Source organism: Pristiophorus japonicus, chromosome 13 (assembly GCF_044704955.1).
Source record: "Pristiophorus japonicus isolate sPriJap1 chromosome 13, sPriJap1.hap1, whole genome shotgun sequence".
Lineage (NCBI taxonomy): Eukaryota > Metazoa > Chordata > Chondrichthyes > Pristiophoridae > Pristiophorus > Pristiophorus japonicus.
The window spans coordinates 152,217,354-152,242,441 of NC_091989.1; the positions used below are offsets into that span (position 1 = coordinate 152,217,354).

At 42.6% G+C, this 25,088-nt stretch overlaps 1 protein-coding gene across 1 annotated transcript in view; it reads right to left on the reverse strand.

The window, feature by feature from the left end:
- The window catches only part of spire2 (spire-type actin nucleation factor 2), a 127,009-nt gene that overhangs the window by 97,579 nt on the left and 4,342 nt on the right, over positions 1-25,088 (reverse strand). The window contains exons 2-3 of the mRNA XM_070896977.1: positions 19,746-19,789; positions 3,812-4,165 (exon numbers count right to left, since the gene is read on the reverse strand). Of these exons, the coding sequence (XP_070753078.1) occupies positions 3,812-4,165; positions 19,746-19,789 (398 nt within the window). The remainder of the gene's footprint in view (positions 1-3,811; positions 4,166-19,745; positions 19,790-25,088) is intronic.

Consider the following 25,088-nt stretch of genomic DNA (forward strand, 5'->3'; position numbering starts at 1 on the left):
ACACTACCAGTGAGAGCCTTCATATCATGTTTGCCACTTATGGTCTGCCCGACATCATTGTAAGCAACAATGGACCTTGCTTCACTAGTCTGAAGTTTCAAGAGTTCATGAAACTCAATGTTATCAAACATGTGAGATCAGCACCATTCAAATGGTCAAGAGGAGCTTGCTGTCCAAACCATCAAGCAGAGTATGAAACGTGTAACTCAAGGCTCACTGCAGACTCGCTTGTCATGTAAATTGCTTAGTTACAGGACAAGACCCCACACGCTTACCGGGGTCCCCCCTGCTGAACTATTGATGGAGAGGTCTCAAGACCAAGCTCTCTCTTGTTCACCCTGACTTGAATGATCATGTTGAATAGACGTCAAAGTCAGCAGTGGTATCATGATCGCACTGCTGTGTCACGCGACATTTCTGTTAACGATCCTGTGTGTGTACGAAATTATGGTTAAGGTCCCAAGTGGATCGCCGGTACTGTTACGGCCAAGGAGTGTTTACTAAGCTCAAGAATGGGCAAACACGCAGGAAACATGTTGATCAGATAAAGCTGCGGCACACGGATGAACCGGAACAGTCTGAGGAAGACACAATCAGTGACCAACCAACCTACCCTCAGTCATCAGAGGACTCCGCTGTCATCAATGAATCTGGATTTTCAATCCCTGACATGGTCACTGCCACTCCCATCAGATCGGCTACCCAGTCCCCAGTCACAACAGACTCAGAACGTTCGCCCAAGGCTGGAGTTGAACTGAGACAATCAACTCAGGACTGGAAAGCCCCGGACCGTCTCAATTTGTAAAAAGATTGTTACTAATATCTTAAAGGGGGATATTGTCATGTATGTATGCTTGGGGTTACTAGCCACCAGGTGGCGCCACTGTCGGAGGTCATTGGGCTGGACGCACGTGTGTGGGGCCCAGGTATAAAAGGCAAGTCATCATGTAATGTAATCACTTTGGGCCCTAATAAAGCAGAGCCAGGTTTGTACCTGTGTTAGTTTACAGTATTCAGTCTATCGAGTTATTACATACACAACAATCTGTTTTTTTTTCTGTTGCACTAGGAAGGATATTTTTAAATATCTGCTCAGAGTATGGCGGGTCTAAATTCTTGAGAAAGAAATTGGAGGCTAGATGGCTACCTGTTCAAATGATTTTCACAGTTAAATTCTCTTGTGAATAAAGCCTGACCTTTTTGGAAAGCCACCAAACATTTCACTTCCTTGAATCATTTCAAGTGTGTTTGATATATGAGTGATCATGGCAGGACAAATAGGCAACCCGGTGGAACAGAGGACCAGTGCCAGGATGTGTGTTCAGACCACAACTTGAGCTGATGGTCTTAGTGGTGTCCATCAGGGTTGGACTGAGTGAATGTTATACCCACAGGGTGGGGGCAAATAGGTGACCAGATCTCACAGGAGACCAATAGGCGATCAAAAGCAGACTAAAAGTAGCAGCGCTACTGGCAAAAGAGCAGGTCACCTTTGGGCCTTGTTGGTTAGACTAATCTTGTGTTAAGTGACCGAACGACGTGTGTTAAAAAATGTGCGCGTGTGTGTGTCTATAGAACTCAGAAGGTACCGCGCAGTCTAAATCATTCCTCGTAACCCATATGACCCAGTCAACTCTCACATAAATCTCGATCACCTCTCAAAAGGCAAAACAAAGCTTCCGTCTAGTCTTCACAAAGGACAATGCCCTGACTTGACCAGGTCCATCAACATCGATGTAAATTCTCTGATCCAACCAAATACCAAGGACCCATCGTCAAGTAATCCTGATCCCCAAACAGTGCACTGTTGTCAGTCTTTGCACAACATACCAAGTACCCCAATGTATGAACATATCACATTGTATGTACTGTGTGACAAACTGTACAGCGACTTGGTAAAATATCTGTGCTCTTTCCTCAAGGAAAAATATATTTTTTAACTATTAAATTAAAAAATGATGGAGTCTCACCAGCAGGTACACTTTAAAAAAAATAGATCAGAGATTCATGATCAACATTAACAGCCTTTGTTGTGGTTCATAAATTTATGAATATTTTTGTTTAAACTGCAAGCCTTTAAGTGTTTAAGATATTATTGGGGGTTCTGGCTTGCTCAACAAAACAGCATGAGGGAGCTGATAATTGCCGCTTCTAGCTGAATCATGCATCAGTTTATGACTATTTCCATCAACATTAATTCAGCTCCCAGCCAGCCTCAGTAACTCCTTCACCCCTCCAATTACTTCATCATCATTTGGTATTTAACAGGGCAAGGGAATCGAAAAGAGAAATCTAAAACAAATGCGGTTCATTAGAATTCCCCGTTAGCGGTTTGATTTTTTTTACAGGGACCTCTGATAGTTAGCCTCTGCCTTTAAAGGGGCTGTGCAATGGGTAGTACATGTTCTCATCCAGTTGATTAAGACTCTATTCCTTCATCACTAGGATTTGACTGATGAAATACAAACCTTTCCCTTTCTGCCAGTCTTAAGGATCAGCAGCTTGAATCCTGATAGCAAACATAGGAGTGCTATGTAGTCTCTGCAGAAACACCGCAGTACAAAAACGCTACTGGGGAAGTAATATTTAATACAAATCATGGATAGGCGCGGCACTTGTTTTTAACTTTACATAAGGGATTCTTAATTTAACAGAAGAGGCCATATCTCAACGTTAATGTTAACTAGTTCTGCTGCACAGTACTATCCAATACTGGAGTAGATTCGCCCATACCTCAAGGAAAAAAAGTTGCAGGGCTACGGGGAAAGGGCGGGGGACTGGGACGAGCTGAAGTGCTCTTGCAGAGAGCCGGCACGGGCTGGTAGGGCCAAATGGCCTCCTTCTGTGCAATAATCATTCTATGATTCTATGATGGGTTAATGAGCTTGGGTGAAAAGTACCATTCCAATACCAGCAAACCCAATAGCCAGACTGAGCTAATGACCCTGAAATTGTGGCCTCTCCAGGTGTGTACGATGTGCGCACGCAAGTTCCAGGTTTAGGCACTCGAATCGCATGTGCCTGAACCCGGCACTTGCGATCTATCAAAATGTCTTTTGACAGATCCCCTGCATCCCCGGGAGAAGGGCCATCGCGGGCTATTTGCCCAACTCTTGCCAACGAATGCCCTTCAAACTCTTACCAGCGCAAGAGTTTTAGTGGATAGAAAAAAGTAAATGTTTTTACTTATTTTTATATTAAAAACCCTGTCTACGAAGTTAAGTTTATTTTTAACACTATTAAAACATTGCTTTTTTTAAAATTACAAAAAAATTAATTGTTCTCAAACATTTAATTTAATGCAATTTCGATTAATTTTTAAAAAGTGAAGTGTTCTTTTAATTTGTATGTGTGTTTTATTTGATTTTACGGGTATTCTCATTGATAGCAATGGGAGCTGGGAGCTCGGAGCTCATTCATTACTGTGAATGAGAATACTACATTGTGATTGGTGGCCCATGCCCACGTGATCCCAGGATGAGCATCCGCTCCGAGAATACGCGGGCCTCTGCACTGGGCTGCGCATCGAGGCCTCGGAGCGCAAGTATTTGTTCCTCCGGGACCACGTGGTACTTCCGTAAAAAAAAATTGGATCGCCTGCAATTTTTCTCCCATATCTCAAAGATAAGGGTTCTTATCTCATGTCACTTGCCTGGTTGCCGAGCTGGACAGCCAATAACCACCATACTGAAACCAATGACATTATCTTTCGGGTTTAGTTCCCATATGAAGCGGCCTGGCCTCCTAATACAATAATTTACCAACTAAAACACCTGCCGTTCTCCAGCCCTACAAAGAACTGTGGTCTTACCTCTTTAGCATCTTTGATTTTCACCAGGAATGTCTGTAACTCCAAGGTTTCCACAAACAATGCCCTGCAGACTGCTTGAAAATGTGCATCGGCTTCTTTACGATCCATTAAATGTGCAGCACATGCCTTCATTACGTGTTCAAAAGTCTTCACAGAACGCGGTGTACTATCGCCCTCCTCCTCGTCATCCTGCCCACTGTACCCCTCATCGGCTGTGCCATTGCTACCTTCACAGTCATTGTTTGCCATCTGGTCAATAAGCTGCTCCAACTGCTGACTTAACTCCCGCTCCTCATTCTCATCCAAACCCCAATCCAGTGCCCGGTAAATAGCAAATCCCAGGGACTGCACCACCTGAAAGGAAGAAGGAAAAAAGCGTGTCAAAAGACTGCATGGTCTTGAATTTTACATTTAGCCTTTTACCCCCGCCCCAACACATAGAAACATAGAAAAAAGGTGCAGGAGTAGGCCATTCAGCCCTTCGAGCCCGCACCGCCATTCAATATGATCATGGCTGATCATTCAACCTCAGTACCCCACCCCAGCTTGCTCTCCATACCTCCTGATCCCTTTAGCCGTATGGGGCACATCTAACTCCCTTTTGAATATGTCCAACGAACTGGACTCAACAACTTTTTCTGTGGCAGAGAATTCCACAGGTTCACCACTCTTGGTGAAAAAGTTTCTCATCTCGGTCCTATATGGCTTACCCCTTATCCTTAGACTGTGACCCCTGGTTCTGGACTTCCCCAACATCGGGAACATTCTTCCTGCATCGAACCTGTCCCGTCCCGTCAGAATTTTATACGTTTCTATGAGATCGCCTCTCATTCTTCTAAATTCCAGTGAATATAAGCCTAGTCGATCCAGTCTTTCCTCATATGTCACTCCTGCCATCCCGGGAATCAGTCTGGTGAACCTTCGCTGCACTCCCTCAATAGCAAGCACGCCCAACACAAAGATATAATAATACATAGGAATGCCTGAGTTGCAGATGTCTTTTTTTTTAAACCGTTACCATTTTGTGTCAAAACACTGCGCTTTCCAATTCCTCAAGTTCAATTGGAGTAATGCACTTACTTCATTTTACTGCTTCGATTTTGTTCATTTGATAAGTTTGAGCATTTATTGTATCTGAAGTCACATGTACAGTTGAGTTATTTTTCCTCATATCTGTTTTATGTACACAGTGATATTTCAGAGTTATGTCCATTTCACAGTTATTGACACTCTTTCCAGCCCCAGTGTGTCTGGATCCTTCAGTACTATCACCGAGATGGTTAGCACGTAACATGTACATGAAATTGCCTGCTGCAAATACAAGCGAACGACAGAAACATTCTTTTTTTTTAAAATCACTTCAGAAGTGACATTCCAGTTCAGACCAATAACAAATATTTAAAAGAGATCACTACTTTGAAGATGCTGCTTCGCTCTCGTACATGAAAGTGAACATGAAATGAGAGAACACAGGAATCTCCTTACAATTGACAGGTGACAATTTGCACATATTCCTGGCAACAATCACCAACCTGACAATAGGAAAAGGTAACTTGAAACATCAGCATAACAAAAGTGGGGATTTTTGATAAGCAGGCCTATTTATATGTGTGGGTGCTTTCCACACTTGGATAGACATTTCCTTTACCTTGCGGCTCACTTGGTCTATTTGTGCTATGCAGCATTGATGAGACAGCAAGCATGTGACCTGCCAAGACCGACACGAGATGCATAAAGGTATTGTGGCGGCCCCGACCTGCATGAGAACACCAGCGGCAAGTCAGGACCATGAGCGATGAGCGGCCCCTGGACAGCGTGGTGGCATGCCACTTTAGGGAGCAGCGTGAGCTGGTGCAGGAGAGCAACGTTTTGGAGGAGGGCGACTGGATTGGGCGTCACTATAACCCAAGCTGGTGATTGGAGCGTGGACAGGTACAGCAGGGGCGGTGAGGCCGGGGCGAAAGAGTGGCGAGAGATTGCAGAGCGATGTGATTGGGGCCCAAGAGAGACCGGAGTTCAGGGCCCAGCTGTGGCGAGGACCCTGGGGCAGCACAGGTCAGCCCACACTGCAATGTGTGCGCACTAGGTCCATACAGCAGAGCTGGTCTCCAGTTGTCTTTGTTAATCCTCGCCACTGGACCAAGACCTAGCTCTGTCAAGCCTGTGTGGTGGCTGGCGTGCAACGGCCACCGCATGTTAAGAAAATCCACGCACAGGCATCTTCTGCCCTTCAACATGTCGTTCGGGACATGGAATATTAGGTCCTTCATTGAAACACCTGTGAACTCATCCCTTTTTGGTGTGGAAGCAAGTCATCCTCGATTCGAGGGACCACCTAAGAAGGAGGAGAAAGATATTTGAGGAGATCTTCCCCGGGTTTTCCCTCTTTGTATAGAAACACCTCATCTCACTTCTGCTCATTCCCCATCCCACAGCTGAGACCAAGAACTCACCATGTGGGCAACTGTGGTCCCACATAGTGGATTGGTGTTAACCCTACCTGCCTGGTGGAAATTGGGCAGATGGACAACGAACAAGTCACCTACTCGATCAGAGCTCGACACATTCTTGCCTTTTCCAATTTTAACCGGCAGGAGTGTGCAAGCAGATAAAATGGCCACCTATAGCCAGCAGGGGCCTCATGAATTGTTGCAAAGCAGGGTTCTATTACGTCAATAGAACCCCAATGACATTTTAACCGCGACTTCAGTGAGGAGGTTGCCGTGGCTTTCTTATCAGGCTGAAGCAGGTCAGCACTTGGTGGTAAAGATGAAGACGATCGTCAGGTAAGTTAAACATTTCCTTTGCGAGACCAGGACGAGCAGGAGTCCCCCTCAGATTCCCACAAGGGAAGGCACTGCCTCCTTTGCTCCCTTCATTCCTGCAAGTCCCTTCCAAAGCCCGCTTTCGCACTACTTTCCTGCAAGCCAATAGGTGGCCAAGGCCAGCCCGATTTTCTCCAACAGCCACCACTCTGTGCCCTAGTTGCACCGGGAACGTGCAGCAAGTGGACTGGAGACATTTAAATGACACCCAAAAGTTAAAATACCCAGGCCTGAAATTTAGGCCAGTGAGCGGTGTTTCAATCTCGCACCCACCCGCAACCCACTCAGGGTCAACATGAACCCCATGATACACTGAAGCCCTCCACTTGTATTTTTAGTTTTTTTTAAAAACTTTTTATTACTTTCTCTTTTCTTGTGTTCTACTTTCTTAAGGTTAACTCTGTTGCTAAATTTTGAAATTTTAGTAAGTTTACTTGAGCAAAAGCTGAACACTTATGAAAGCTGAGCCAATGAATAAAGCGGTTTGGATTACAATTCCTGTTTGACCATTCCAAACTGCCCTCAAAGCTGACGTTTGGGTGCCTGCAGACAGTCCAAAAATAGAAAGCAATGGGGCAGGGTTCTTAAGTGTTTAGGGAGCTAAAATCCACCTATATAATGTTGATAAACATAAATCAACATTTTTCCACATACTCTTTTCTCCATTTACGGTACAAAACCAGATCACGTTGTCAGGTAACTTCAAAGAAACATTTATGTTTACATGTGGAAGGCCCAAGAGTGAAAGATTTCATCCTCCTGGGATGGATTGCAATCAACAATTGGTTCGGTTGACCTTATCTCAACACTATGTGTGAAGGGAGGCTCTGAACAGTTATCGCCCATGCTGATATCAGCATCTCCAGAAATAACAATCCAATTACAATGTTCTGGAAGCTTAGCAACACTATATAGCAACGGACACTCTGCAGAGAACCTGTGCAAAAGCTTCCGATCGATAAACATGATCGCCTAGACAAAGCGTGCAAGACTTTTTGAAAACAGTGAGAGATAGTTCAGCTGTTCCAGTAAGCATTTCTACACAGACATGTTTGCTTACTACATTATGATATAAAAATATCGCACTGGTAAACATAGGAACAGACGTAGGCCATTCAGCTCTTTGAGCCTATTCCACCAATTAATTAGATCATGGCTGATCTGTACCTCAATTTGATTTACCCGCCTTTGATCCATATCCCTGGATACCCTTCCCTAATAAAAATGTCGATCTCGGCCGTAAAAATTTAAATTAACCCAGCATCCAAAGCCTTTTGGGGAGAGAGAATTCCACATGCCCAGAGCCGTGTGTGTGAAAAGTGTTTCCTGATTTCACTCCTGGATGCGTACTGCACACACACACCCCACCTCACTGTGACACAGCGTACTCGTGCACAGCAGTGTTCAACCAGACTGCCTGCCCATACTTAAAATATTCAGATTGTTACCCAACTGGACGGCTTTCAGTGGATGAACCACCAGCCTTGTGTTTTGCGCTCAGAATACAGAACACCATAGGGTGAATTTCCTCGGGGTTTCTCCTGCTCTGCCACCATAACGTCAGTGGAAACTCCATTTACGCATTTAAGCAGGGTTCCCACCAAAGCTACGGTGGCGGAGCGGGTACAGCCTCAAGGAAATTCTGGTACTGCAGCCAAGACAGCTTGTATAACATGCTGCCGAGACTTGCTGTCTAAATGGACTGCAATCAACTCGAAAGAATCATGCATTCCTTAACTGTGGATTTTAAAAAATTGGCTGTAAAATGAGAATAGTCAGCCAGATCAGTTTAACACTGGCTTCAAAGGGGAAAGGTAGTCATTTGAGTGGCAGCAGGAATTCAGATGTGGGCCAACTAATAAGACTGCAATAAAAACAGAAAATGCTGGAAATCTCAGCGGGTCAGGCAGCCTCTGTGGAGAGGAAGCAGAGTTAACGTTTCGGGTCGATGACCCTTCGTCAGAACTGGAGAGTGTTCAGAAAGAACATATTCTTGGGGGGGGGGGGGGGGAATGGGAGGGAGCCAAAGATGGACAGCTGTTATGGTCTGAAATTGTTGAATTCGATGTTGAGTCCAGAAGGCTGTAAAGTGCCTAAACGAAAGATGAGGTGCTGTTCCTCAAGCTTGTGTTGTGCTTCATTGGAATAGTGTAGGAGACCGAGGACAGAGAAGTCAGAGTGGGAATAGAGTGGAGAATTAAAGTGACAGGCTACCGGAAGCTCGGGGTAACACTTGTGAACTTGGCTTCACCCCCGCCCCCCCTCAGAGCCAGTTTCTTTCTTTTTTTCTCCTTGTCTCTAATGGCAGCTGCTCATTATCCCACCATTCACAACCTATCTTGACGAATGTTTTTCGAACTCCTGGCATTACCATTTGAATTTGGGCCATCATCCCTTTTGTCTCTCTAATCTCTCCTGTCTTCCACCCTATCACAAACCTTCCCTTTTGTTCTTTCTTCCCCTCCCCCTTTCAATGCTTGTTAAGAATCTGTTCTTTCTGAACACTCTCCAGTTCTGACGAAGGGTCATCGACCCAAAACGTTAACTCTGCTTCCTCTCCACAGATGCTGCCTGACCCGCTGAGATTTCCAGCATTTTCTGTTTTTATTCCAGATTCCAGCATCTGCAGTATTTTGCTTTTGTAATAAGATTGCAATTAAATTTTATTCCAGTGATATGATTAGATTAAGCTTGGACTGTGGTATTGGAAGCAGTTACTAAACTCTCCATTCTACATAAAACTGTGTCAGCAGATCTCAGCTAAACACATTGAACAGAAGCTGGTTGATTTCAGGCAATTTTATTCATTAAGAGCTGGAGTAACTCTCATATGACAGGACCCGAGTATTCAACTGCTTGCTATGTGATAATCTACATTTTTACGACAGACTTAATTAAGTGTGCTGACATGGCACGAGATGAAAGTTATTTAATAAACACACAGCACATGAATGGCTCTTAAATGTTAGCTTAAACAAGTCACTTACATGATTTTGCAAAATAAAGGAAAATGAACACAAATTTGTCTATGAAGTAAAGTTAGTAGCAGATTCAGACCAGAGAACGGGATTAGATCGCAACAATTAGTGGAAGCTGCAGACCCTGAAAGGCGAGTCACAATCCTTACTGTGCTGAATCGAACTCTATCTCTGGCAGGGCAAGAAATCTCATGGCCAATATCATTACAGTCCACACTTGTACAGGCAAAATCTAGCTGGGCTAGATTAATTAAAAAGGGAGTGGGGAAGCTGAATAAGGTTCTCTTTTCCTTTAGACTTCTTTCTTCCTTCAATCTTTATCACTTGACTGAATTCAATGAATGAATCCCTCTGTTGGAAACTGACTAATAGACAGTAGCATCCAGATGAAATAGCTAGAATAAGTGGAATATCTGATTTCAAAGCACTCTTTACAAATTTCACAGTTTCCATATGACAATTGCAGTCTGCTTTCGTTTATGCTCTTTTTAAGGTAACAAGAGCAAAACTGGTTTTTAAAATCCGAGCTTGCCTACTTAAGTTTTCTCATGTATTAGATCCTCCTGCAACATCCAGTCCAGTCACACAGCTACTGAAGATGGGATTAACATACTGCTCCATTTCTCCCTCAGTTCCACACCACAAAAGTGCTTCAAAGCAGGGTGGGACTCCTCACTTCCCTCAGTTTTTGCTCCCTTCTATTCTTCCCAACCTTTGTGGCATACTCCATTTTGGTCCTTCATCTAGGCTCCCTAATACAAAAAGCATATGTCTGGGTCCGTCAGCCCTGCTCACAGTGCCAATAGTTGTACCCATTGATTATTGCTTTTACCCAGGACTGGCGGGGTCGGAGTAGAGGAGCGAAGGAGTCGTTGCCCATAGCGGCGCAGCATACAACAACAGCGGGGTCAGTGCCCCAAGGTCAATGCCGCAGAGCATGGTCTCCAGACGTCTTGGTTAACCCTTGCCACTGGACAGAGGCTTTGCTCTGTCAAGCCCGTGAGGTGGCTGGTGTGCAACGGCCACTCCACGTTAAAAGAATTCACGCACGGGCATCTTCCACCCTTCAAGGTGTAGCTCATTGAAACACCTGTGGACTCATCTTTTTTTGGTGTGGAAGCAGGTCATCCTAGACATGAGGGACTGCCTAATACTAATACCTCCCGTGACCGACCAATATAAGCCATTCTAGATTAATAGCACCAAAGGCTTTTAAATTCTACCTGTGTTTATATTTTTTCAACCTTATGAAGAATGCTTTATTCACTTTTTCCACATTTTAAGAATTCTAGTTGAAAAAATTACTATCTTACTGAAAATGTTACAATATTTCATCAATATCTCGAGTGATTTTCGGATACCATGCACCATGTGTGCAGCTGTTAGCAGAATACTGTAACAATGCTGTAATGGGATAACATGCTGTTGCTTTTATTAGGCCTCTCGTCATTGATTCAACTTTCTGGCTCCTTACAACCTATAAAGAGTTGTCTATACACAAAGGCACCATTAGCAAGAGCTGAACGAAGGGGGATGGGTTGATCTCCCCTTCAGTGGAAGAGCTGATGGAGTGATATTTGAGATGCTTTCGATTCATCGATAGCACATTGGCTCGGTTCCCTCAGAAGGCTGCACGGTTCAATAGTAAGACAGTTAAAAACCTCCATTTTTGTTGCTGAATGGTCTTTTAAAAAAATATATAATTGTTGAAATGGTCAGTAAAAATAGATTGACACACAAAGGGACTGACTTTATCAAGAGACTTATAACCTGTTTTGACGTATTTTTTGAAAAAGAGGTGGTCAGACATGTTGGATAATTGTATAGTTTTCATGAAGTTTTAAGGGTGCAGTTTTACCTAACGTCTGAGTCAATGAGGGAGACAATTCTAGGTTCTAATTAATGCAAAAAGTGACAGTATAAACTAGGAGTGAACTCCTGATTGGAGTGCTATAAAAGCTCTGCTCCAAGACAGCACGTCACAACACTTCAAGACTTCACCAGCTGCAGTATAACTCCAATCTGGTGAAAAGCCACATTTTAAAGATGCTTAGGCAGCCCATGCACCGACTCCTCAGGACTTTAAACATTTTATATAATTCTTTTTAACGTTAGAACAATATAGATGCTCCCACCATCTCACCTAATATTGCAAATTGGCTGCCAGGGAAAGCTGAACTTTGCATGTGACCCACTCATAAATGGAGTACTGCGGTCAGTAAACAGTGATGTTGGTCAGATCGCAGTATAACTCCAATATGTAGATGGTTTATTGCAGCTGGCAGATACTAACTTGAAGTATAACTACAGCTCATGTTTGATCACTGCTGTGCAAGATGGCCATGCACCAATTAATGAAAACAAATGGAAATAATGGAAATACCCAGAATGGTAGTCAACCTCTGAAAAAGAAAGCCTAACATTTTAGGTGTGTACTCTCACTAGTTCTAAAAAAAATTCTCATTTGAAATGACGACCCATTTCTCTTTCAGATGATATGGACCTAGGCTGTATTTTTTAAACACTTTTTGCATTTATTCCAGATTTCTATCATTCAATTTGTTTCTGTTAATCTTTACTAACCAATGAAAACTTTTACAATGCATTTTAAACATTTTTTTTTATATAAAGTTCGACCAGACCAGCAGACAGAACCAGTGATGTGATGATATCACCATTCATGCCAGGGTTTAGATACATGGCTCAGTGGTGGTTTGGGGTTTGTACAGAGAGCCGATCGCAATGTACTGAGCAGCAATGCAAGTCCTCTTCACAGTACTGAATTTGCAAAGCACTCACTTTCCCGCTGTTATTGGCCCTTTTAAAATGTTTAAATGAATAGAAACTTTAAAAAGCGGAGGCCTTTCTATGGTAGAATTGTCATACTTTTCACTGTGATCACTTTGAAAGGAAAGCACTATTTAATTCTAAATTAAGATTCATTAATTTGCTACGGTTAGCTCTGGATAAAGATTACGTTGAACCCTGATTTCTGTGCAATAACACGCAATGGGAATGGCCAGTTGAAATATTATACTTTTTTACGGTTTTATTTATTTAGACTAGCTTCACATTCCTGTTAAAGAACCATTCAATATCACAATGTCACCTTCACCACTAATGGAAGCCATCTATAAGCCCCCTGCCCGACTCAAGAATGAAGCTAAGAAAGCAGTTATCAATGGCTGACCTGGTTCGGTATTCAAGGCCTCCACAGTAACAGTCAGTCATGTTGATCTGATTCTGTGTTAATAGCAGTAATCTTAACAGTCAACCTTTTCCTCGGATCTTAGAATATCATTCCAGAAAATTAGAAACCAGGGGGATAATGGGCTCACTTTTGAGTGAAGTCAGTAATAACTGCAGTCTTTGAGATCACGTTCTTCACCTGAGGCTGGTCTGTCGGTTGGTTGGCCAGGTTTAACAACTTGTTTTAATTTTAGAAACTTGTTCACACAATATTAAAAAAAGGACAAATGACAAAAAAACCCAGTTCAGAGATTTAATGCCAATGCCATGTGCAGACCCAAAATTTGGGCAACAACAGAGTTTCACTGGAGCTTCAATGCAGATATGAAGGCTTTATGACTAGGCTGGGATGTGGAACCCAGAACAACGTCTGGCTGAAGCTTTGAGTCTGCCGCTGAATTTAATTAATGATAATAATATGTACACGTTGAAAAGTATGTCCTTTTCCTGATCATTCTTCTACAAAGTATTTACGCAGCAGGTTTTTATCCAAAAGAACTAAAACGGAGTCTAGATATGGTTCACACTTGTGTGAATTTTTCAAATTCTCTCATTTCCTATTGTTGCTAATTATAAATATGCTCATATATAGATGTTATTCTGGCACAGCACTTTGATCCATCAATGTACTATTCTATATAGTGGCAGAATATATTTGTGCCTGTGATTTCCTACATGTCAAGCTCCTGACCTCTGCTGGGCCTGTAAATATAAACTGCAACTGGTGGCTATACACCTCTATGGAAGGAAGAGTGTCAGGAAAATCAGCCAATGCTAATCCTGTGGAGCTCTACACAGCCCGCTAGCAGCAACGGACTCGGAGGAGGTTGTCTGTCTCAATCAGCTAATTGTATGGAGATAGGCAAATCTAAAGGAAGAAGGCAAAAGAGTAACTTTTAAACACGAAGGGAGGAATCTCTTTCTTTTTTAAAACTGCGCCATTTAGGGAATATTGAAAACAAATTCCAGATTGAATCCTCGCAAAGTCAACACGACAATTATTTTCACAGTATCCAAACAGAAAGCTCTGTATTTTTGTGTCCCAAGATGTTCTGCATTAAAAAGACAGTGTCACTCAGTTACTGGTGGCAACATCCAGATCTAAACAATTGGTGATGTCCAGCTCCTACCATCTGTTCTCAATGGGAGGGGGGTGGGGAGAGAGAGAGAGAGAGAGAGAGAGAGAGAGCGATAGAGAGAGAGAGAGAGAGAGAGAGAGCGCGAGAGTGAGAGTGAGAGTGAGAGTGAGAGCGAGAGTGAGAGCGAGAGTGAGAGAGAGAGTGAGAGAGAGAGAGAGCGAGCGAGAGAGAGCGAGCGAGCGAGGGGGAGGTCTATGGAAGAACGGCGTGCGCAAAACTAGTGACCCGGGTCCCAGACAACTTGCCCTGCACCGCCAGAGCAGACCGTCCATCTCACTCCACTGATGCACCGCTCAGCAGGACCAATTTTGCCAGCACTCCACCCCAGTGGTACCCAACAGTATGAAACGACATACCACCGGCATACCGCCGAGAAATGAGCGACCAATTTCGGCCCCAATGGGTTTTGCTGACAAATACTGATGCACAAGTCTGGATGGTGTTCCAATGGGCCCAAGTTTCCACACGATATAAAACGGGCGCCCCTCCGAGCTGGGCGCCCGTTTTTTGCGCCTAAAACAAAACTCACGATTCTGGAGCGTTCTGCAGCTCCTTGTCTGCCTGGCGCGGCGCCCAGGGGGGCGGAGCCTACACTCGCGCCGATTTTGTAAGTGGGAGGGGGCGGGTATTATTTAAATTAGTTCTTTTCCTGCCGGCAATGCTGCGTGTGCGCGTTGGAGCGTTCGCGCATGCTCAGTGTGAAAAAAACATTGGCACTCGGCCATTTTTGTAGTTCTTTGTAGCTGTTTAATTTTTGAACATTTTTTTAATAAAAACACATTGCCATCAGCACTTGCAGCCTTCTCACTGTCTCCTTTCCCACCCCCCCCCCCCCACGGGAAGAACGGGCGCCTCCTCCCCCCCCCCCACGGGAAGAACGGGCGCCTCCTCCCCCGCCCCCACGGGAAGAACGGGCGCCTCCTCCCCGCCCCCCCCACGGGAAGAACGGGCGCCTCAGGCTGACTGCAGCATTCTCCGTGCCTAAAGCACTTTCACACAGGTAGGAAGATGGTTTATTTAATCTTTTCTTTGCTTATAAATGCTTATTCAGGTTGGATTTATTTGTATAATATTTGTAGAAGTATAAATAAGGATTTATTGTAGAATTTAATGAGTTCCCTTCCCCCCCCCACCTCCCCTACGCCTAATTTGTAACCTGCGCCTGATTTTTTAATGTGTAGAACAGGTTTTTTCAGTTCTACAAAAATCTTCACTTGCTCCATTCTAACTTAGTTTGGAGTACGTTTTCACTGTGGAAACTTTGAAATCAGGCGTCAGTGGCCGGACACGCCCCCTTTTGAAGAAAAAATTCTGTTCCAAAGTAGAACTGTTCTACCTGACTAGAACTGCAGAAAAAAAAACGTGGAGAATTGTGATTTCTAAGATAGTCCGTTCTCCACCAGTTGCTCCTAAAAATCAGGCGCAAATCATGTAGAAACTTGGGCCCAATATATGCAGCAAACTGCTTTCTAAGTTCCAACACTTTGTTTTCGTGATAACGTTTTGAAATTCTGCCTGAGCAAGCACGGGAACAAATCAGTGTGCCAATGAGCAAAGGTTGCAGCATTCCTCTGTGCTGCTGCATCATTCAGATCCATAATAACAAGTTACTTAATGAGAGGTGAATAGCCCATTATCATAAAGAAACAATCACTCAAACATTGCCTTCCAATCATCATGTTTGCACAACAAAGATTACAAGCATTCATGTATTGGTGAAATATATTCTAGTTACTATGAGGAGACAAACGGTCCCTTCAGAATAACCTTTATTTATAGTTCACATATATAAATGCTTATAATACACAATAAACTCACAGTTGATTTAGCACACTTTATTCAAGCTTGTCTAAATATTACATTACATACATACATAGGATTTACAGCACAGAAACAGGCCATTCGGTGTTTATGCTCCATACAAGCCTCCTCTCACCCGTTTTCATCTAATGCCATCAACTTATCCTTCTATTCCTTTCTCCCTCATCTGTTTATCTAGCTTCCCCTTAAATGCATCTATGCTAGCCGCTTCAATTACTCCTTCAGGTAGTAAATTCCATCCCTTGTGGAACACCACTTTCCTCCTTTTTCCAGTATGAGTAACTACCTTTACCCCCTACTCTCAGTTTTCTGTTTGGTAGCCAGCTTGTTATCCATGCTGCTACTTGTCCCCTAATTCCACATGTCCTGACCTTAGCCACGAGTCTACTGTGCGGTAACTTATCAAAGGCCTTCTGAAAACCCAAATATATTATGTCTACTTCATGACCCTTATCTATGCTTTCTGTTATTTCTTCAAAGAATTCAATAAGGTTGGTCAAGCATGACCTTCCCTTTTGAAATCTGTGCTGACTATTCTTTAGTATATTAACCTGTTTTTTTAAAGTTGTTTTACATCTCAAGGCACATTCAATCTGCCTAGTGTCCTGGTCAATATTCCTCCCTCACCAACACAACTAAAATAAAACAAGTTTAACTGGTCACTAATCTAATTTGCTGTTTGTGGGACCTTGCTACAAACATTATCATCATCATAGGCGGTCCCTCAAACGAGGATGACTTGCTTCCACAGGAGTTCCGGCTATAAAAAGAGCTGGCGCGAGCTGACACAAATGTGCGACTGCTTCAAGGTGGCTGACTGGGTGACATCATCAGGACGTTTGGAGCGTGGGCAGGATCATCAGCGGGGCCCTGGTAAAGCAAAGGTGCGGGAAGGTCGTGGCAGAGCTACGGCGAGTGATCGGGTGGCTACAAACAACTGCCTACCTAACACCAGTGGTTGCACTTCACAAGCAATTAATTGGCTGTGATGTGATTTTAAATGGTGCAAAGAGAAGATAACGTGCTCTATAAATGCAGCAACTTTCTTTCTAGGTTTATCTGCTGTTGCCCATGAATCGGTGACAAAAGTCTCAATATTTCAGCTTGTTATGGTGCCTTTAATTCGGATAGTTTATCAAAGTTGAACTGACGGAGGTTTAAGGGTCGGGATCCGGAAGAACTGTGCATGGCATACGGTGACATAAGGGGAAATACAAACACAAAAAGAGAAAGAAAAATCAATGCAACATATTCTTTGTTTTAAAGTCAGTAACTAGATCAACACGAATTTTAAAAATCTTCCACATTAGCTTTTGCGTGGTCTGAAGTATTCCGTGGAGCAGTCTCAAAACCTTAACCTTAAAGCTTCATGTGGTTTAACCGCTGACATTTTATGAAAATGCAAGTGACCATTGCAAATTAATGGACATTTTCTTGGAGATTGAGATGACAGAGTTTATTCCAGGCATTACCTGTTGTACCTTATTTAACCAGGGAACTTGATTTGTCACCTGAAGAATATAAAATGGTACAACACTGAATGCTATTTCGCCTTCCTGAACACTAGAATTGTATCTTTTTGAGTGTGCAGTATTAATTCCCAGAATGGCATCAGGGTAGTGAATTATCCAAAGTTCGACCTTTAGAATCCAGCAGTTTGGCACAGTGCAAGGTACTAACTTCAGCGCTAAGACAAAAAACAAGGCCAATACATGGACTTTGCCAAAGAAATACGCAGGCTTATCCACTTGTTATTCATAACTGGTCTCTTTTTAGCCCTCGATACTTATTCATATTGTTCCCTAGAGAGCTCTTATAATGGCACTGGATGTTGGCTGTGTTGATTGGCGGATATTTACCTGTTATTGCACTGATTTGGTTATCTGATTCATGTACTCTTCACCCATAGTAATGCCATAAAGATGCAGAGATCAGTTAGTTTCACGCAAGGAACCTGATGGTGTCAGAGAGAGGAAAACAGAGCCAGCCTCCTCTCAGCCACCTCAAGCGCCATCACCTCCACATCAGCAGCCATCAAACAGGAGGTAACGTTCTGGGCTGCATAGTCACTTGTCTGCAGGCTCATGGTTGCACATTAGGATTCCTCACCCTTCATGTGTGCCTGTCACTTCTGAGCCCTCTTTCCCCCTTCAGCTTTGGAACGTCTGCCAATTAGTTGAAATAGCGGAGTCTTTACAAAGGCTATTAAGAATTGTTTCCCAATTCTACAACTTCTCTTTAATTGTCAATATCCTGTTTAGTTTCACCTGCAGCTGTGAATAATTATGCAAATAATTATGAACCATGAAAACTGAGCGCTATTAGCACATTGCCAGTCTGCCAAAATTTAAACCAGTTCCTAACCATTTAAATAAATAAATATATTTATATACTGCTTTTCACAACATCCCAAAATGCTTCACAGCCAGTGAAATACTTTTATTGTAATGTAGGTAAACATGTCATTCAATATGCACACAGCACGATCTCACAAACAGTGAGATCAATGAACAGATGAACTGTTTTTGATAATGTTTATTGAGGTATAAATGTTGCCCAGGACACTCTGAGAACTCTCCTGTCACTTAGGCTGTCAACTTTAATTCTCCACTCCACTCCCACTCCCACTCTGACCTCTCCGTCTTTGGACTCCTGCACTATTCCAATGAAGCTCAACGCAAACTCGAGGAACAACTCATCTTTCGTTTAGGCACGTTACAACCTTCTGGACTCAACATCAAGATCAATAATTTCAGACCTTATCATCCTGTGGCCATATTTTGCTCTGATGTAATTTTTTTCTTTGTTTCTCATGACAGCTGCTAATTATCCTGCCATTCACACCCTATCTAAACTCATTTTTTTCTAAGTTCTGCTATCATCGCAAGTCGGCCTATCATCCCTTTTGTCTCTCTAATCTCTCCTGCCTCTAACCCTATCACAGACCTTCCCTTTTATTCTTTCCTCCACTCCCCCTTTCAGTGCTCCTCAAGAATTTGTTCATTTTGAACATTCGTCAGTTCTGACGAAGGGTCATTGACCTGAAACGTTAACTCTGCTTCTCTCCACAGATGCTGCCTGACCCGCTGAGATTTCCAGCATTTCGGTTTTTATTTCAGATTCCAGCATCCGCAATATTTTGCTTTTGTAGGAGAACTCTCCTGTTCTTCCCTGAATGGGATATTTTACCCCCACCTGAAAGAGCAGCTGGGTCCTTGGTTAGTGTCTCATCCAAAAGATAGCATCTCTGACAGTGGACCGTTCCCTCAGTACTGCACTGAACTGTCAGCTTAGATTATATGTTCAAAACTGTGGCTTCAACCCATGACCTTCTGACTTAGAGCCAACCAAGGCTTACACCTACTGAACTGGCTTACACCAGTAGACAGAAATTAGTGCCATAGTTCTGATTCATGTAGACTAGTAGGTTTGAGGTTCTGATACGGATCAGGTGATGTCAGCTGAATTGGCAGTAGGGATGCCACAATTCATTATCTAGTAACTTCTGCTGGAAAATGCACTTTTGTGGGCACCAGGGGAGTACAGAATTTGGCTGCTATGTTTTGCCTTCCTCCACATGGTTCAATAATCATATAGCGTTCCCCATGTGGGCTCACACATTAACAATGGCCACTTGGGTGAGATACTGGAGACTACACAGAGTCCACAGAACTATACACAGTCGGAGCCAATACTTTCAGGAGAGAAGTGGAGCATAATTAAAAATACACAATTAAGATTTCCCAACTCCCTGAAGGTCCAAGTGACTCAAGTCATATATTCTGCTTGCCACACACCTAATAGGTATGTCTTAAATTATTCATTTTTTTTAAATGACTGATCCACGAAACTGAATATTTCTGTCAAGTGACCAAAAGGCAATATCAATCAACGGAATGACTGTAATTGACAAGACACATACCTGTCTTTGTGTACATAATGGAGGGGAAATCTTCTCCTTTGAATCTAAAATGAAAAAATAAATAGATTACCAAGACCAACAATTGTTAGGGGACAGATTTCTTTACAACAATTCAAATGAAGTTATACTTTAATGTTTTTTAAAAACTTTTTGTGAACTAGCACTTTTGATAGATCTATAACTTTGTCATGAGCAGACAAGATGTTCCATCCAACTCTCCAAGATCATATAACATTCTCAAATCCATGGCAGTCATATTCTCCCTGTCCCACTGCTTGCCTCTTCTTAAAATAGCTTAACATTTGCCAAGAACTCCCTGCCTAAAGTATCTGCCCATCTCGAGCAGGAGCATTGGAGGAAAGTTTTATCCCATAATGATCTAAATAAGCACAAGAGCCAAAATATGCAAGCTGTTAATTTAGGGTCCGTGGTAATAAAGTACAAAAAAACAGGTTTATTTTATACAACTACAGTCTTTGTGGAAAACTAACATTAAAAGCATAAAATATACAAGTGCTTGAGCTGAGCACTTAAACAGACTTATGCAGAGTTCAAATTCCAGCCTGGACACCAGCACTGAATTGCGTTTGCTGGATGATTTTTAACCAGTTCTTGGTCAGGTTTTACACTTAGGAGCATTCTCACGTTGAATGGTTATCTCCATACTTCAAGTGGAATAGATTGACTATTTCAATGTTCTACAGATGAGCATTTTTAAAAAATCAATAAAATTAACAGACACAGTCTACAACTTGCTTATTAATGTGGTTCCTAAATTACAATTAATATTTAATTTTTAGCACTCTGTGGGAGTACCTTTGCCACATGGACTGCACCTTCTCAAGGGCATTTGGGATGGGCAATAAATGCCAGCCTTGCCAGCAATGCCCACAGCCCTTGAACGAATAAAAATGTTTTTAAAATTGTAGTATGAACAGATTACTTGAAGAACCATAGAAATGATTTACATTCCACTCCATACTCTAACTATATAAAACTATACGATTCTCACGAATTATCTAGTCAATCTGGTTGTGGGGCATAAATCATGTTCTGCAGTTCCTCTTCATTTAAAAAAAAAACACAGAAATAGTTGAGGATAAGGCCAGTTAAAGGACTTATTCCAGAGTATCCTGTTAATTCCCCTGACTCAATATCGGCATTTCGGCCAACTACATGCAAGATTCAAGCCAAGGGCAATAATGGAACAGTGGCGGCTTGGTAATCCAACCACATTGGCAAAAAATATATTTTAAGTAAGCTCTATTTCATAAAGTTTGTGAAATATTGTAATGAATTAGGACCAATATTTATACTCTTCAATTGATAAATTTTACGATGTTTTTCCTAGTGTAAAATATTGGGCCGTAAATTGAGGCCTCTCTGGGTGCGTACAATGCGTGTGATGCATATGCGCCGCGAACCGGCATTTGCGAACTGACAACCTGTCAAACTGACAGATTGCACACATCCCTGGGAGAAGGACATTTGTGCAGAGATTTAGGCTATTTGCCTCATTCCTGCCCAGCGAATGTCCTTCAAACTCTTACATCTGGTAAAAGCAAGCGTCTAGCCTGCCTTTAGCAACGCAAGAGTTTTAAAAGATAGAAAAATTAAATATCAGTAATTTTTAGTATTTAAAAACTCTGTCCATTAAGGCAAGTGCTGCAAAGGTTACTGCACAAGATAAGAGCTCACCAGGTTGGGCGTAATATATTAGCATGGATAGAAGATTGGCTAACAGAAAACAGATAAATGGGGCATTTTCAGGTCGGCAAGCTGTAACTAGTGGGGTGCCACAGTGATCAGTACTGGGACCCCAACTATTTACAATCTATATTAATGACTTGGATGAAGGGAGCGAGTGTACTGTAGCCAAATTGGCTGATGATACAAAGATAGGTAGGAAAGCAAGTTGCAAGGACACAAAGAATCTGCAAAGGGATATAGATAGGTTAAGTGAGTGGGCAAACATTTGGCAGATGGAGTATAATGTGGGAAAGTGTGAGGTTATCCACTTTTGTAGGAAGAATAAAAAAAGGAAAATTATTTAAATGGAGAGAGACTACAAAATGCTGCAGTACAGAAGGATCTGGAGGTCCTTGTACATGAAACACAAAATGTTAGCATGCAAGTACAACATGAAGAAAGGTTGAGCAGGTTGGGTGTATACTCATTCGAGTTTAGAAGAATGAAAGGTGATCTTATTGAAACACAAGATTCTGAGGGGGCTTGACAGGGTAGATGCAGAGAGGATGTTTCCCCTCGTGGGGGAAATCTAGAACTAGGGAGCATAGTTTCAGAATAAGTGGTCACCCATTTAAAACTGAGATGAAGAGGAATTTCTTCTCTGACGGTCGTGAATCTTTGGAATTCTCTATCCCAGCGAGCTGTGGAGGCTGGGTCATTGAATATATTTAAGGTGGAGATAGACAGATTTTTGAACTATAGGGAAGTCAAGGGTTATGGGGAGCGGACAGGAAAGTGGAGTTGAGGTCAAGATCAGATTCAGCCATGATCTTATTGAATGGCGGAGCAGGCTCAAGAGGCCAAATGGCCTACTCCTGCTCCTATTTCTTATGGTTCTGTGTTTATTTTTACCCCATCAAAATATTTTTTTTAAATCAAAAAAATGTTAGTCTAAAACATTTAATTAAATTCAATTTCAATTAATTTTCAATATGTGAGGTGTTTTAAAAAATTTATTGTGTTGTGTTTGTGTTTTGGGAGGTATTCTCATTGATAGTAATGGGAGCTCGTACAAACGGAGCTTCCATTATTATCAATGAGAAAACTCCATGTTCATTGGTCGTCCAGGCCTAAGTGATCCCCGGTTGCGCTTACGTTTCTGGGACGTGTGAGCCCATATGCTGGGCTGCATATCTAGGCCTTGGTCCGTAAGTATACGTTCCGCTGGAACTACCAGCTACTTTCATAGAAAAACATTTCGGTTGGAGGCGTCTGCCCACAGGAAGCCTTCGGCCGCAATTTCTGGGCCAACAAAAGTTGACAATTTCTTCATATAAAATGCTCCAAAGAATGTGTGATGTATTATAGGAAAATAGCTGGAATTAAATTCAAAGCTGGCTCACATTGCAATAACTGTTCCAAGTGCTCATCAAACCAAGATCGCTAACTTAGTCCAAGCAACAACAACTTGCATTTATGTAGTGCCTTTAACGTTGAAAAACTTCTCAAGGCATTTCACAGAAGCAATTATCAAACAACATTTGACACCGAGTCACATAAGGTGATATTAGGACATGTGGCTAAATGCTTGGTCAAAGAGATAGGTTTTAAGGAGCGTCTCAAAGGGAGTGTCTTAAAGGAAGAGAGGTGGAGAGGTAGAGATGTTAAGGGAGGGAATTCCAGAGCTTAGGGCCATAAAGAGATGGATCTTCAAATGAAAACCTTTGGCTGATTGCTATTTACTCTGCCAGAGGACTGCCATTGTTAGGGACCTCTCATTGCGATAATTTTTCTACTCCTGGCAAAAGTCCTATTTTAGTTGTCAAAACAGTTCAAAGTCTGATAAACAGTAATTTAATAGTCCCCACAAATTTCTTATGTGCTTACAAAATAATTATCTGCATAGAAACATAGAAAATAGGTGCAGGAGTAGGCCATTCGGCCCTTCGAGCCTGCACCGCCATTCAATGAGTTCATGGCTGAACATGCAACTTCAGTACCCCATTCCTGCTTTCTCGCCATACCCCTTGATCATCCTAGTAGTAAGGACTACATCTAACTCCTTTTTGAATATAATTAGTGAATTGGCCTCAACAACTTTCTGTGGTAGAGAATTCCACAGGTTCACCACTCTCTGGGTGAAGAGGTTTCTCCTCATCTTGGTCCTAAATGGCTTACCCCTTATCCTTAGACTGTGACCCCTGGTTCTGGACTTTCCCAACATTAATAAGAACATAAGAACATAAGAATTAGGAACAGGAGTTGGCCATCTAGCCCCTCGAGCCTGGTCCGCCATTCAACAAGATCATGGCTGATCTGGCTGTGGACTCAGCTCCACTTACCCGCCCGCTCCCCATAACCCTTAATTCCCTTATTGGTTAAAAATCTATCTATCTATCTGTGGTTTGAATACATTCAATGAGCTAGCCTCAACTGCTTCTTTGGGCAGAGAATTCCACAGATTCACAACCCTCTGGGAGAAGAAATTCCTTCTCAACTCAGTTTTAAATTGGCTCCCCCGTATTTTGAGGCTGTGCCCCCTAGTTCTAGTCTCTCCGACCAGTGGAAATAACCTCTCTGCCTCTATCCTGTCTATCCCCTTCATTATTTTAAATGTTTCTATAAGATCACCCCTCATCCTTCAGAACTCCAACGAGTAAAGACCCAGTCTACTCAATCTATCATCATAAGGTAACCCCCTCATTTCCGGAATCAGCCTAGTGAATCATCTCTGTACCCCTTCCAAAGCTAGTATATCCTTCCTTAAGTAAGGTGACCAAAACTGCACGCAGTACTCCAGGTGCGGCCTCACCAATACCCTGTACAGTTGCAGCAGGACCTCCCTGCTTTTGTACACCATCCCTCTCGCAACGAAGGCCAACATTCCATTCGCCTTCCTGATTACTTGCTGCACCTGCAAACTACATTTTTGGGATTCATGCACAAGGACCCCCAGGTCCCTCTGCACCGCAGCATGTTGTAATTTCTCCCCATTCAAATAATATTCCCTTTTACTGTTTTTTTTTTCCCCCCAAGGTGGATGACCTCACATTTTCCAACATTGTATTCCATCTGCCAAACCTTAGCCCATTCGCTTAACCTATCTAAATCTCTTTGCAGTCACTCTGTGTCCTCTACACAACCCGCTTTCCCACTAATCTTTGTGTCATCTGCAAATTTTGTTACACTACACTCTGTCCCCTCTTCCAGGTCATCTATGTATATTGTAAACAGTTGTGGTCCCAGCACCGATCCCTGTGCCACACCACGAACCACCGATTTCCAACCCGAAAAGGACCCATTTATCCCGACTCTCTGCTTTCTTTTAGCCAGCCAATTCTCGATCCATGCTAATACATTTCCTCTGACTCCGCGTACCTTTATCTTCTGCAGTAACCTTTTGTGTGGCACCTTATCGAATGCCTTTTGGAAATCTAAATACACCACATCCATCGGTACACCTCTAACCACCATGCTCGTTATATCCTCAAAGAATTTCAGTAAATTAGTTACACATGATTTCCCCTTCATGAATCCATGTTGCGTCTGCTTGATTGCACTATTCCTATTTAGATGTCCCGCTATTTCTTCCTTAATGATAGCTTCAAGCATTTTCCCCACGACAGATGTTAAACTAACCGGCCTATAGTTACC